At 43.1% G+C, this 15,856-nt stretch overlaps 1 protein-coding gene across 2 annotated transcripts in view; it reads left to right on the plus strand.

Moving 5' to 3' along the window:
• Tango6 (transport and golgi organization 6) overlaps positions 1 to 15,079 on the plus strand; it is a 29,350-nt gene extending 14,271 nt beyond the window's left edge. The window contains exons 11-17 of one of the 2 annotated variants that reach the window (XM_089543317.1): positions 2,500 to 2,611; positions 8,501 to 8,695; positions 8,779 to 8,895; positions 9,122 to 9,818; positions 13,025 to 13,176; positions 13,266 to 13,376; positions 14,852 to 15,079. In XM_089543317.1, coding sequence (XP_089399443.1) covers positions 2,500 to 2,611; positions 8,501 to 8,695; positions 8,779 to 8,895; positions 9,122 to 9,818; positions 13,025 to 13,176; positions 13,266 to 13,376; positions 14,852 to 15,049 — 1,582 coding nt within the window. In that variant the 3' untranslated portion in view covers positions 15,050 to 15,079. The remainder of the gene's footprint in view (positions 1 to 2,499; positions 2,612 to 8,500; positions 8,696 to 8,778; positions 8,896 to 9,121; positions 9,819 to 13,024; positions 13,177 to 13,265; positions 13,377 to 14,851) is intronic. The other variant, XR_016282901.1, reaches the window with a different exon arrangement.
• The last annotated feature ends 777 nt before the right edge of the window (positions 15,080 to 15,856 follow it).

The raw sequence follows: 15,856 nt of genomic DNA on the forward strand, positions 1-15,856 counted from the left end.
GTTTATTTATTTAACAGTTGTATTCTTTTAACCTTGTTCTTGTCGATGCAAAACCAACTTGTGATGTCATCTACATCAATCCATTTGTAAAAAATGATGTAATGCCAGCTTCCTGCTTGCACAATTGTAAGGTAGCATGGTTATTCACGGGGAACACTGGTCTTAGACCTATTTTCCTTATTTGTAATCTAATTTTAATGAAACTGCAACACCTTGCAGAGTTTTTTACGCTGATTTCATAATTTATTTTTTATAAGTTAGTTCCCAAGGCAAATGTTTTAGTTAGTCACTGATTAGTACATCAGTGAAAAAAAAATTGCTGAATAAAAAATAATTTTTAATGCATGGCTACATCGTCTAATGAATAAAGAGCGTAGTAATCAAATTAATTTTTTTATTTTACCCTGATTAGTTATTTTACAGCATTTGGAACAGCAACATTGTAGGTATGAATGTCATGCATTGAAAAACTTTGCAAAATATTAAATTTTTGAAGTGGATTTGAACGTCTGTGCTTTGATTATGTATTGCAAGTACTTCAGCTTCCCTTAGCTGACAGAATGACATTTCTCTCTGTGTTAGATGCCGAGATATTTTCATACGGAGACAGCCAGGTGTCCAAACTTTTCACACGGTCAAAATACTGATTTCCATAAGGCGAAAATTGGCAGAGTTGGCAAAATTGGCACACTGACATGGCAAGTTAGGTTGCTAAAGTCTCTTAATTTATAAAATAAAAGACATGAGAATATGGTAAAAAGATAGTGCTTATTCGAGTTTTTGTTAAAATTTCTCTCTTTCTCCTTATTTCCGAGAATTCTTTTATAAATGAATTCAACGCTTTTCAACAAAACATCTCATTTTCATTTTTATTCCTGTAGGTTTTCTGTTTTTTGTTATATTATCTTTTCTGTTCAGGGATCGCATTGTCCAATAGTGGTATTTTTTTTTCCCTGTAATTATTGAAGCTGCTGATTTCGTTAGGGTTTTAGCAGAGTAAAGTTGCTGTCATTGGCATTTTTTTTTCTGTAGTTCTTTTGGATTATGCATTTCGTACACCGCAACTAGAAGAATATTTCAGCACAACACAGAAGGCAGAAGTGGTTGCTAAATTCTTTGTTTACTTTTCTACTTTCAATGCTATATGCTAGTGCCTTTGCTTGCTCTGTGCAGCATAACTTCATCTTTTGTATAGGCAAAGATTCTCAACGGAATAGAAATAGTGGAGGTCAAATGCGTGTACTAGTACTATCACCGATAAGCCGCTGCAGTGGCTCAGTGGTGATGGTACTCGGCTGCTGACCTGAAAGACTTGGATTCGATCTCAGCCGCTGCGGTCGAATTTCGGTGGAGGCAAAATTCTAGAGGCCCTTGTACTGTGCGATGTGAGTGCACGTTAAACAACCCCATGTGTTCAAAATTTCCGGAGCCCTTCACTACGGCGTCCCTCATAGGCTGAGTCGCTTTGGGACGTTAAACCACATCGCAAATATTGATCCTGGCTTGACCACCGCCGGTAGTTTTGCTGACTACAATATTATCCGAATTCATCACTTTTATGAGTATCGCATCTTGAAGTCATTTCTCTTTTCCACAAAAGAGCTCCAATCTTTTTTTAAACGTGTATCTTCATTGACACGCCACGAACACAATGTTGCTACCCGTAACACCGACCCTTGGCTCGTTCCTAATTTTTGCACCAATTATAAATTGCAGTCCATAAAGCACAATCTACCTGTTATATTAAATCGCCATAAAGATATGAATAACTTTTCGCGTAAAAAGCTACACGAATACTTTAGTAAATTGTAATTGCCTTCTTCCTCGCATTTTGTAGTTATATAACTCTGTATAAGTGTCCTCTTTTGTGTGCTTTGTATATATGTATGTACTTTTTATATGTGTATACTCTGTTTAATTTTTGTATTGTATAGTATTTCTCCGTATGTACTGCCTGTCGCTGCTCTGTAAACGTCTCCGGGACTCAGTCAAGGCCCAGTCGGTCCTTTTAGCCCGGAGAACGTTCCAGTGTATAACTGGAGAATAAATTGAATTGAATTGAATTGAATAAAACCATAAAACCAATTTATCACCGATATTACTGTTACGCTCAACATGACCTGCAACACATCCGAAGTGAGCCAACTGAGGTTTTCGCTTTATAGTAAATCAGCTTGCCTTTTGCACGGAGCACCCAGCTAGCACAGCCATCAGTGCGTCGATGACTAAATCCGTCAATTTTCAGTACCACTGGGCTCTCGCTGCTTCGTGAACTGAGCTCCTGCCACAGCTCGTGCATTGCAGCTCATATTGAGCGTGATAGCACATGCTTTGGCATGTTTAGTCTTATAAGAAAGCATGTTGTTGTGTCAAGTTCATGGAGGTAATAAATTTACGACACTTACTTATTCGTTTAATGTATTTGGTAATGTTTTCTGAAGAACCAGCAATCATGTTGCGTTTTCTGGTAGCGTGGTAATAACTCCTTTCTTGCTGCAGTGATGAAGAGTGGCTGACGCGGTCAGATCAAGCTTTCCTGGCTACAGCATCTGTGTTTCATCATGGCAGCTTGAAGGAGCCATGCACCAAATTTTTTGTTTCTCTTCTGAAAGTGAGCTCTTTTTCATTTATGTATGGCATTTCAAAATTTGGGCAGCGAAAACTTTTTGAAAACTTTTATCATATCGTTAAATAAATGCATGTGACCCCTTTACTTTGTAGAGCTGAGTATTAAGGTGAATTCTTGTGCTATTCAAAATGAAACATGTTCACTGATTGACATTGTGGCATTAACTCATTTTTTGAGTGAGTTCTTGCTTATAAAAGAATGCTTTTTTTTTTTCTTACTTTGGTTCAGGTGGCCCTTGAGTACGTTCTGAGCATAATGCATTAGAGTGGGCAATCAACTTACGGCAACCACAGATCTTCTTGAACACAGTTTTCCAAGGGATGAGTTGTGTGCTTGTGGGGTGATATAAGGATGTGTTTAAATCACGTCTGAATTACCGTATTTTCCGGTGTATAAGACGCGACTTTTTTTCAAAAATTCTGCTGGTGCGTCCTATACAAGGGTGCGTCTTATATGCGAATTTTTCGTTTTTTTTTTTTTGCGAGTTCAGAAGTTACTCACGTTCATGTTCAAGCTTTCCCGCCGAAAAAATATCACTACGAATAACGCGGTTATAACACGGTTAATACTTCAATACCGGGACGGCCGTACGCAACTTTTTTAGGTGAGCTTTATCATGAAACGGCGGGGATGACGACTTCCGGGATCACAAACATATGGTTGTTTCGGAGGCCCCAAGCAAAAGTAATGTGAAATGCCAAAAGTTGGCGACAATCGCGCTTCTCGCCATTGTCAAGAAAAGCTAAGACAAGCCGGCGTTCTTTTTTAGTCAACCTTTGCAACATTGCTCTGTAGTGCGAAGAGAATGTTTCAGCCGCGTTGCCTCCAGAAACGGGCGAACTTTTTGATAGCGCATCTGAAGATGAAGACATCGAAGGTTTTAAGTAAAAATAAAATGTTGTTATGGACCTAAGGAGAGTTCTTTCGTTTTCTTTCTTTTTTGCTAAAATATGGGCGGCTATGGCGCGAGTGTTGCCTTTTTCGGTCACTTAGCGTTACTTAACAACTTCTCACAGGCACGGTGCATTTCGCAATGGTCGCGCAAGCGTGTTTAATTAAGCTTCACTAGCATAACTGGGTAAATTGGGGTGCGTCTTATACACGGGTGCGTCTTATATACCAACTTTTTCAATGACAGCCTGCATTTATGGCGGGTGCGTCTTATACAAGGGTGCGTCTTATACACAGGAAAATACGGTACTGGTCCTGGCAAGTGTCATAATTTTCAGGCTTGTCAGATCAGCTAAGAGTGCGAGTGCAAGTATTCACTGAAAAATCATCATCTTGTGGGTGCTCTTATCGTGGCTGTTTATGTTCCCAAGTAATAAACAGGGTGCTCAGTGCATATTGTTTTTAATGAATGGCATACAGTCAACATGCCTGTGACAAACCTCACTGTTGTACTGGATTCATTCGTTTTGTGTTTTTTTAAACAAATGGTGCTCAGAATAAGGTGACTTCAACAAAACTTGGGTAGGGCCTAGTTGGTACATGATGTTGTGAAGGTAAAGGATGCGCAATCAAAGGACGAACCACGAAGAAAGACACAGGGACAAACACAAGCGCACTAACAACTGTTTATTTCTTCCTTGAAACGCTTACTTATACACCTGGCCACGCATGCTCAAAAGCAATCTCTAACCACAATAGTCATGCCAACGGCTGTTAACGCAGACGCGAACGCAAAAAGTTGATTTCGGCAACGTACAGAGCCACGGACGTGTCACTGATACAATCTACCGCGTTTTCCTTTATGTGGAAAGCTTCCAAAGCCAGCCGCGCTTGTTCATTTTTACTTTTTCCCAGTATCACGGTCTCGTCAAGTCGCGGTGCGCAATTGCGGCAAGAACTAAGATGGGACACAAGGTGTGCCCCTTTGTCTGTGTTGTTCCTGACTTTATTTGCATGTTCCCTGAGTCGCTCGTTTATGCACCGCCCTGTCTGCCCGATGTAGTGCGGTTTTTGGAAAGTAATACAAATGTCGGGTATGCTTTTTCAGTAGATGTAGAAGATTTGTTCTACTCAGTGCCACAGCGCGAGCTTTTGTATGCGGTGAAATCATGCATTGAGGAAAATGGTGAGCTCAGTTTCCAAAACGCTACAGGACTTTCTGTGGGGAACTTTTTAAATCTTTTAGAATATTATCTTAAGGTCACTTTTATTGTTTTTAATGACCAGCCATTTTTGCAATGCAACGGCATTTGTATCGGGTCCTGCGTTGCTCCAGTTCTCTGTGAAATTTTTTTATCGAGTATTGACAAGTCTTTAGACAATGTTTTTAGCAAGGGAAAGGTTTTAAAAGTGTTTAGGTACGTTGACGATTTTTTAGTGTTTTTAGCGCGTGACTATTCCAGCCAGGATGCGATTGATGAAGTTTTAGAAGTTTTTAAGCAACACGGACAAGGTCTTGGTTTTACACATGAGTTACCCCACAGGAGTGTTCTGCAGTTCCTGGACCTAAAACTAGAGTTCTGCGTGCGGCATGTATGTTGGTCTTACCAACCTCGTGCAAAAAAGGAACTTTTGCCGTACAAATCAGAGCATTCCAAGATTGTGAAAAGAGGCATTGCTACCCATTGCATGGATTCGGCTCTCAAAAAGTCGTGTGAGCATCAATTGCAGGCAAGCTTTGACAATCAGGTCCGCCGGCTTTCGGCAGCAGGTTTCCCTATGTCGCTCTTGACGGCGGTTGCCGAGGCCCTGATACGTAAGATGAAGACCGGTACGCCAAGTATGAGAGGGACGAGTGAACGCGAAGCGTTCAGGCCTGTGGTGGTGCCATATCTGCATAAGGTGTCTCATCACCTCAAGAGAGTTGCAGGCAGGCATGGTGTCCCTCTGGCGTTTTCTGCGCCGAATAAACTGGCGAAGCTGTGCGCCCGCACGTGCGGTGATAGAAGGAGTGGATGCCTAATCAGGCACGGGTCTACCTACATCCCTTGCGCCACAGGGGTGGTATACTCCTTCCCTCTTTCATGTGGTAAGACCTACATCGGGCAGACAGGGCGGTGCATAAACGAGCGACTCAGGGAACATGCAAATAAAGTCAGGAACAACACAGACAAAGGGGCACACCTTGTGTCCCATCTTAGTTCTTGCCGCAATTGCGCACCGCGACTTGACGAGACCGTGATACTGGGAAAAAGTAAAAATGAACAAGCGCGGCTGGCTTTGGAAGCTTTCCACATAAAGGAAAACGCGGTAGATTGTATCAGTGACACGTCCGTGGCTCTGTACGTTGCCGAAATCAACTTTTTGCGTTCGCGTCTGCGTTAACAGCCGTTGGCATGACTATTGTGGTTAGAGATTGCTTTTGAGCATGCGTGGCCAGGTGTATAAGTAAGCGTTTCAAGGAAGAAATAAACAGTTGTTAGTGCGCTTGTGTTTGTCCCTGTGTCTTTCTTCGTGGTTCGTCCTTTGATTGCGCATCCTTTACCTTCACAACAGAATAAGGTGAGATGCGCTGGAATAAAAGGAAACGTGCCAGTTTGTTTCTTCAAATTTGAGTTGGTAACTGCAGTGTATTTATATAGGCTAGAACAGGTGAATTCACTTCACTAACAGCTTTGCTTCTAACTAGTACGTACATGCTCTGGGGGTGTGATGTACGTGGTCACTTTTGACATAGGCATGGTGAGGGACAGTGCGTCCTGATTTCTCACCTTTTTTTTTTTACAATGTTAACTCTTCCTTAAGCTTTGCAAACATATTAGTAGCGCTTAAAAACAAGGACGACAGTGTAGAGAAAGACAACACAGGCGCTAACTAGCGCCTGTGTTGTCTTTCTCTACCCTGTCGTCCTTGTTTTTAAGTGCTACTACTATGTCCTCTCAATCCAAACACCAACTAGTCCAGCTTTCTGCCTTAAATGCTTTGCAAACAACACTTTTACTGGTACATGGTTATGGTTCTGCTAAGGCAGCACGCTTGTCTACATTCACAAATTTGTGTGAAGAGATGTCAGCGGTCTTGTTAGGTTGTTGTACATTCTGCAACTCAGAACCTTTTCATTTCCTTTTAGGGCGGTCGAAATTATTGATTTGAGAGAGCTGTACCTTTCAGGTAAATTTGTAGGTTAGGTTTAGTTCGGTCTCTTTGCTAGGCTAAGTCATCAGTGGCTTTCTTCACTGAGAGCACTACATACAGAAGATACAGAAGATGGGATACCTAGGACAGAACTTGCCATGCGTCATGCAGCACACTAATGAACTGTATGCATGCAGTAGTCATGTACTTTGGCATGACTACTGCATGAAAAGTAATATGCTTGAAGACAGTGGAAATGAGGCCAAACTTCCCAACGTTAATTGCTTGGCTGTCTGCAGGCATGCTGCAAGAGCTGGAAGGGAAAAGGGAGAGGAAAAAAAATGTGGGCTTAGTTATATCTGAGGAGATAGATGAGTGCACAGACAGAAGGCAGTTATCACGGCTGAAATGTCCTGTGCATTTTCTCAGAATCTCAAGTCTCCTCATGTTCATTCTGTTCAAAAGTTGGTGCAATCTTTCTGCCTTGCTTAATAATACCATATTTACTTGCATAATGATCCCCCCCGCCCCCCACTTTTGTTGCTGAGAATTAACTTTTTTTTAATTTTAAGCGTTAGCTTTTCTTAGCGCATGCCTCAGTTTCACACCTGGGCAGCGTGCCAAGGTGCTGCACGCTGATAACATCACAGTGTGTTATCTTTTAACGAGAGCTCCTGCGGTGGTGATGCTCTCGACACGCTGCTGTGAGCACAGCTATGCCATTGTATGCTTAGGAAGCCGGAGAGAACTCAAGCATCGGAGAAGAGAGTTGCAGTTTAAATCAGAATGCTACGTAGAAAACAGGACATTCAGACCCTCAAGTGATTTGGCAAGCTCGAGATTGGGAGCGAAAATTCCTAGCTCACACCACAGCTGACGCTTAAACATTCACATTACACAATCATAACTGCCCTGCAAGTTTTTTTAATTTTGCTTAAGAAATGCGCGCCTGACCTTCAGGGCCCATGTTCAGCATGTTTGCTTTATCTCGCCATGATTGGCTGGTGCTGTCGACTATCACAAAATCGTTGGATTGCATCGTGATACTGCAAACACCTTTCGAAGCGAGCGATGCTAAACACTGACCTCACGAACGTGGTGACCACATGCTTTTTTTGTTAAGGGTTGGATGAACGGGTGGGCCGGCCAGTAGGCATGCTCACCTGCAGATGTATGATATGAATTTTGGACTCTCGCAAAAAAATCCGTCAATTTTTTTTACCGCTTCATATACAGTCCCCCCCCCAATTGATGTCAACATGAATGAATACGGTAGTAGTCTCCGTCTTTGTTCGTAAAATTCAAGCATTCATTATTAATGGCCTGGACTGTATTTATAATGGGGTTAGAGTAAAGCGCAGTCAAGAGACATGCCACTGTACTTTAGTATTTGTGCACCTTGTAAGTTGTTGATGGTGTGATCACTGGTGTTCAGTTTTTGTGCGCTATGGCTACGCTATGTGAGTCGGCTGTTAGGGATGCTGATGCTTCATCATAGTGTGGAATAGCAGTTCATTTCCTGTGAGTTACCATGTGTGCAGTTACCACATTTTGCTTAATGGTTGTTATATAAGGCCAGTTGCATTTTTAGGGCATGGGTTATCTTTTTGAAAGCATAAGCTATGATTGAAAGGTCATCGTAGAAGTGTAATTACGCGAGCTTTTGTCATATCCTGTCCCAGTGGAGATTTGTTGCCATGCTTCTGTCCTGATCTGGATATAACACTGCTTGCAGGTGTTTATTCAGCATATGTTTGTTCTTCACCAGTCAGAACTAGGTGCTAAGGAGTATCTAGTTTGTTTTGTGAAATGTTGGGCACCGTCCTGAAGTGCATTCTGTTGCAGAAACTGACTGGAGCTGTTGGAGAACTGGTGTCAAAGGAGTCCACTGGCACAGTGCTGCAACCGACCTCTGCAAGTGAACTCAGCTCGCAAGAAGTCAAGGACAATCTGCTGCTGTTACATCTTGTGGAAAATTTTGCTGATTTAATATCTGAAACTCTTTTGCAAAACAAGGTTTCACTCTTAGAATTTGTGGTGGTAAGTGTGCTGCCTAATGTGGCAATTATTAAAAAAAAAGTGATATTTCTGACAAAGTGAATTGTCCTATTGTGGTGTTACAGGAAACATTAAACAGAGTCTCTCAGCTGTCTGAAACCTTGGAAGTGAGCAGCCTGGCCTTGCAGTCCACCCTGTTCTGTCTTACACTTTTGGGTCTTCTGATCTCTGGCGAAGATATGGTGTGTACATGCTCATAATTCTCTGCAGTGCTGAATCTCGCTATATAAAACACAGTGGAAGAGGAATTTTGCAGTTCGATTTCAAAAAGGCGGTGTTCGTTCATGCTCAAGTCCTAACTGAAATGAATGGCAAAAAGAAGGGTTATTGAGCAACATTCGGGGCAATAGATTGCGTGAAAGTGAGGGTTTGGTTGAATTCTAACTGCAATTCCCTTTTTTTTTTTAGGCTGCTGCAAAGAACGAAGAATTATGGCAGCAATGCAACCAGTGCTTGGTGACCTTGGCAGCCAGGCACAGCAACCCTGAGATAAAAAACATGGCACGCCATTTGCAGGTCTCATTCGCGAGCCAAGGGGTTGTGGCAACACCTCAGGCGTCTCGTTCCAAAAGCACTGTTTCAGGCCGCGCTCCGTCTAGGGCAGATGGTGGAGAGACGGCACATCAGAAAAAGCTGGCTGCCATTGCAGCAGGGTTCAACATCTTGTCTGTTAGCAACTGCCAAGGCACAAGACCACAGACTTCGGAAGAGCAGCAGGAAGTAGAAAGCACGCAGGTGGCAGCAGGATCATCAGGAGTGCCACCATCACCTGGATGTACGACGTTTGAACAGCTGTGGTGTGAACTGCATGACACAATGGTGCCCGTTCGGGGCCATGCATTTATTCAGCTGCGCCGCATGCTTCTAGAGGGCAACGCAGAAGTATGGCAGCACCGAGACCAGTTGCTTGAAGCGTGTCGCTCGGGCATTCAGGACGAAGACTCGTACGTCTACCTGAGTGCCATCCAGGCTTTGGCTGTACTTGTGGACAGGGATTCGGATCACCTGCTTCCATGGTTGGCTGAGCAGCTGACCCTTGAGAAGCTGTCTGTGGAAGCACGCCTCAACCTTGGAGAGGTTCTGTTGCGAGTGACGAAAAACTTTGGTGAGTGGTTTTGTTTCGAACCTTGCATTTCGTTAACTGGGGAAAATATCCCAGCTAATATCAAGGGAGTATGCTACAAAAGGATAACAGTTGGTACGCTTGCCTAGCAATGTGAAGACTGTTGTCTTGTTGCTCCCTTTACTAAAGTACAAAGGAACAGCATGCATGCAGTAGCAAGAATCGCATGTGCCCACAAAATGCTAGCACATGTGGCCACTTCTGCATGTGTATGTTTACTACAGTAAAGTTTGCTATTTGGGGAACTGACTGGTTTGCCATCTACTGGTGAATTATGACTGGGCTTTTTTGTGGGTGATATTCAAAACTTGTAGTAGTCGCATTAATACATATGGCTGGTACTGTTGTTTTCACCTACTTTGAAGGGCTTGATTACAAAGGCCCTGTCTAAATACAGTACATTTTCTTTAAGATGAAATTGAAAGGACGAGAAAATTTTTTTGCATTATTAGAAGTTCATCTTAACAGAAGTGCCCCTAAAAAGTGTGTGTGAGCATGCTAGGTTTTCCCAAACATATGTCACATGAAAACAACGAATATATTATCATATCAGAGAGAGGATAATTGCAAATAGAGCATTTATTGCACGATGCATGAAGTGAGCTGAAGACGCAGCGTGAAACAAGCTTATGTTATCCTACTTGAAAATGTTATCCTTTCTATCCTACTTAGTTTAGGATTTTTTTTTTAACCATTTCTTTTTCTCACTGTCACAGTGCTTGCTGTTTGTATTTTTTCTTCTGGTTTTTGCTTTTCATCCTGTCCCGAGCAATTTGAAGGTGCCCAGTAGGGTGGCCGTGCATCCGTTTCTTATCTTGCTCCTTCTACAGCATAGCTGTTACCAACTGCACTAGCAGGCACACAATGCACCTTTCCGCACGCTGCAGGCAATGTGCATGGTGCAGATATCTGCCCATCTCTGCCCTGCAATAACGCGCTTTGCATTGCTATGTCTGTTGAAAATGTGGCCCCACATGTTTTAAGCCCCAAGTCCCCAAGCCCCAAGCCCCAAGCAGGCGCATGTTGAGCATACGCACCTTTTAGTCTTTGGGAGGCAATGCACGGCACTCAATGTGTATGCGATGCCAATATCTGACCATGTCAGATCTCTATGCCAGTGTAGGTGCTATGATGCCTCTCCTTTTCCGCACCGGCTATAGAGCTTTCCTCCAACAGAGCGCGCTCTTGCGGGACAGCTTCTCTGCAGCTATGCACGAAGGTGTGCAAAATCGGTACACACACATGCAGAAGCCAACTTGTGGGTGTGTTCTTTCTTGCGTAGAAGCATTTTATATAGTTCTTTCTGTGTTTAGTGCCGTGCTGACGCCCCATCAGTGCCACTGCGTGGGGCCACAGTGGGTTGTGGTCATTGCAAAAGTTTGTCTTAATCGAAGAACACACGGAACAGTTCGTCTTAAGCGAATTTTGTGTAAATTGATTCGTCTGAAGCGGATTATTTTTACATTGAGTCCTCTAGATGGTCTCACTTTTTCATCTCATTCGAAAATTCGTCTTAACGGGAATCTACTGTAGAAGCAGCACACAAGGCCCCGGGTGGTTTCAGTGAACAGCTTCCACAGAATGCCTAATTGCATATTCGAATTGGTATGTTGGCACTGGTGATTGTCAGTCATGTCATCAACAGAGGAAAAGTGGTTCTTTAATTTACACTGGAAAAAACCATGCCTTACCATTATTTTCAGAGGAGGTGCAAAATCTCTGAGAGCATCTTTTCTAAGGTACAAAACAGTTTCAGTTCGAGTCAGTGGTCAACCGCATTTTCCTTTTGTTGCTGAATCTAGCATGACATCTGTCACTTCTGAAGTCGCAATGTGCCTAAGCCAGGATGCTTATTATTCATTCTCATGTTGAAGATGCCTATCAAGAAGAGCCACATTTGGGAGTGCTGTTTCTTGTTGCTGCTTGTGCCCTCTTTGATTGCATGTTGAATGCAGAAGCTGCTTGGTGTGTGCATTGGCATGCTCCTGGTGCCAGCTCTGTCTGGTGTTGGTATGTGGCGCAAAATGAGCTACTTTGCTGCTTTGAGGCCCAACAAGTTAATGGGTTTCTGCATGCCAAAGAAACACTGCCTTGATCTGTGAGGTGCACCATAGAGGAAAGTTCTGGGTTACCTTCAATCACCTAGTCTTTTCACATGAACCAGAACCTCAGTATGCTCATTTTTCTTCCTTTTGCCTTTGTAGACATGTGGCTGCCGTAGCCGGGCACATTGCAGATTAAGCACATTGTTTTACAAACCTATTTTTAGCAGCTATCTGAAACTTCTGTTGTTTCTGATGAGACTATGTGATTGCGTTAGGTTAAGTGTGAGTCTGATAGAGAGTGAAAGCCAGAAACGCTTTGCCCTCAGAAGAACAAAAATATTAAGGGCATCAGATACTGAGACGCAGAAGTTTACTCACCAAAGTGTAGCTTGCATCCCCTGAAAGAGTCTAAAACAATCTGCTCCAAAAAACCTCTTTGTCAATCACGACTAATGCATTGGCATTGGCTGGTTGCCTTTCCAGCAGTGTTTTTCCAATGTGCTGAACAAGAGCAACGAAATTAAAAGTGGAGCATTTAGCTGTTGCTATTTCTGTCATGTTTAGTCTTGGCTTTGTGCCCAATCGGCACCTATGGGGAGCAGTGCCTTCCCTGCAAAGGCAGTATGTGCCAATCTGTTCACATTGTACATTGTGACCCTGCTATCGCCACTACCTTGTGGTGAGGGCAGGATCAGCTTGTGCTGCACAAGCTTGCAGCAGACAACGAAGCCGAGAAAGCAGCACTGTTTTGTCAGCACATGTGACTTGTGAGCTACACTTTTACATCAAAGCACTCAAATTGCATTTTTAGGGGAAAAAAGAAACAGTGCTGCAATAAATTATTCAAAGGCTACTAACATATCTTCTCCCGTTCTGTTGTACCTTAGGCTTTACACACCATTACCAGCAAAGAAGGAAAGAAACAGCTTGAAACTTGGATGTCTATACTGCTTTAATTTAAAGCAAGTAATTTGCCAGAGATATTGCTCATCAGCTACAGAATCTAGTCTAATATTTAATATTTCTATTTGTCAAGCAGTGACAGATATCCCATAGCGCTCAATACAGAGTCTCTTACTGCTGTAAATATACGAGTGGTTGGCTTTCTTGACATATTCCATTTTGTTTCTCTCTAATGGGCAGGTGACATGGCTCCAAAGTACAGAAACCTGCTGGTGAACAGCTTCTTGTGTGCTGCCAAGCACTCAGATCCAGTGATTCGGTCCTCAGCTGTGTCTAATCTGGGAGAGTTGTGCGGAAAACTGGGTTATTCGTTCGTACCGATCACGCAGGAGGTGAAGACTGCTATTAATTATGCATTTTCCTCCCTGTGGCTAACTTGCTTCTTTTGTTTTGATTCTGCTACTTTTTTTCCACCCCTTAGATCCTTGCCTGTCTTCGTGGTCTGATCAGAGATCCCGCTGACTTGGTCTGCCATGCAGCTGTGCTGGCTCTAGGCTGTATTATTAAAGGCATGGGCCAAAAGATATTTAAAGTGAGTGCCTGTAATGCATTACTTTTCATAATGCTGCTTTCTCAGCAGTGACAGTGTTCTACAGCCTTAGCTGAAGCAAAGCTACCCACTGGCAGATGAAACCGGTTTTTCTGCGGTTAAGGAGCCAGACAGTGTTGTGAAGACATCACAGGAGTACAAAGCTGTCAGCTTGTACCTTGCTGTCCCTCTTGACATGTGTCCACATGGGAAGTGGCTACAAGTGGTTATGGGGCTCGGCTGCTGACCCAAAGGACGCTGGTTTGATCCCGGCCGCGGCAGTCGCATTTTGATGGAGATGAAATTCTAGAGGCCCGTGTACTGTGCAATGTCAGGGCACATTAAAGAACCCCAGGTGGTCGAAATTTCCAGAGCCCTCCCCTGTGGCATCCCTCATAGCCTGAGTTGCTTTGGGACGTTAAGCCCCATGAAACTAAACTACACTAAACTAAACAACAAGTGGATTATGCGAGTGCCAACGTGCTTGTGGCTGTTGCTTTGTAGAAGTCTAAATTATATTCAGCTCTCATTTGCATGAAGTGGCACTCCTCTGCTTAACTTTCATGGTGGATATCCTGAGGAGTGATGTTTAGTAACAGCAAACCTACCAAAATGTATTTTCTAATATGGATTCTTTCTTTTAAATGGTGCAGTGAATTAGTAGCCTCTTGATACTTGCTCTGTTGTTGTTTCTTTAACTGGTTTGCATCTGTTATGTGGCAAATCATTGAAGACACTCAGTCACTGGAGACGGTGCACTGTCTAATGTTAATGGCAGTATCCGCTTAGTGTGCACAGAAAGCTTGGCCATCCTGTCGATGTCTCTGCACATGAAAAGGCACGGCCGCTACTTTTCATTGTACCTGTATCTGGTATCTAACACATTTTTCAGCAATATGGAACTCTCGTCCTGCCACGCAGTTTTTTGACAGCTCCGCGCATAAGACGACTTGTTTATAAAATTGGCGAGAACGGTCACTGACGATGGGTAGTCATGACTCGACACATGTTTAAGAGACTGGGAGAAGTTTCGTTTCCTTGACAAGGTATCTAAAGCACACAGTCAGTATAGTTTTCAAGGAAAAAGAAGGGGTGAGTGAAACCTTTGTATGGTAACGATGGTAGCAAAGGTGGCCATGCCTTCCTATAATTTGAGCCACAGCAAAATCATTTTTTGGGGGCTTTTGTTAATAAACTGCTATGCAGCTTACAGTTCACTGTGGCCTTGTTCCTTGCTATACATTGGCATCATACCTTTTTCTTGTTTTTTTTTTCTTGTTCTGCGCCCGCTAAGTCGACCTTCACGTTACAGCCGTGGTTGCATGACATTTGGGCAAACACGGTTTTATTCTGCAAAGGCCTCGTAGCTTGTTCATAGCATTTTTCCTTGAAGGAATTCAGTGTCACAGCTGTGTGCTTGTTGCATGGCAAGCCTTTCCCAACCAACGGTTATATCTTCCATATACTTTACCTTGCAGGTGATGCCCCATGAAGTGAAAGACATTTATCGTGAGCTGAGGAATCTGTACGCAACTACATCTGATAGTGTGACAAAAATACAGGCACAGGTGGCTATTGAGGAGTTAAGTGCTGCAACTCAAGAACTTTTGCGGTCGCAGCCTCGCATGGAAAAGCGTATACAAATACTGGACTTGTACAATCCTAGTGGAAGCTGACTTTACGCTAATAAAATCCCAAGCCTCTCACCCTTCTCCAGAACATCAAATGAAGAACTCACTCAAGGTACAAGGAATGCTGCGGACATGGAATAGTTTCTGTCACCTATTTCCATTGGAAAATATGCTGCAAGATCTTTGTTTTTGTTCACAACAGTGTCAATTTTTTACGGATAATAGCAGAGTATTTCTCATTGGGAAAAATAACTTTGGGTAGCCTGGCATAGCGAAGGCTGTTGAACATCCAACAGTACCACTTTATGCTGTGGGTTTCAAGTGTGCAGCAAATGATATTGCGTGTGGGTCAAACCATGGTGCAGCTCTGTTGGTGGCCTGGATAGAACAATTAAGGGTAGGTTGTGGCTTCCTTCAGGAGGTGAAGTCTTGAATGAACTTGGGAAATTCCATGAATGTGCTTGCACTGTTGCTCGTGGTGCACTTGTGGTAAGCATCTTATGTAGCCATTCATGTGTTGGCCCTGGCATGTTTGCTTGGGGCTCAGGCCTTCACCTTGGGCTCAGAACCATGTCAAAATTCTATGTAAAGAGTCTGCTTGCTGGATTAGAAGGAAGTGCTGTTGGTGGCGGCATGTGGTGCAGCTTAGTTTGGCTGTGTCAGAAAACCCTGCCATTGATGCTGAAAATGAGCTTGTCTCCTGCAGTCTTGGTTAGTATTGTTTTAAAGCCTACATCTACTATCGATGAAGCTGGTGGGTTTCAGATGCTTTTACAGGGGACAAAGATTTAATAATGAGTTCGATAAACCTAAAGGCTTCATCAAATACATCTGAAAAGCAGTAATTCTTTA

The sequence above is a fragment of the Amblyomma mixtum genome, chromosome 5 (genome assembly GCF_055824585.1).
Source record: "Amblyomma mixtum isolate Tamu chromosome 5, ASM5582458v1, whole genome shotgun sequence".
Taxonomy (NCBI): domain Eukaryota; kingdom Metazoa; phylum Arthropoda; class Arachnida; order Ixodida; family Ixodidae; genus Amblyomma; species Amblyomma mixtum.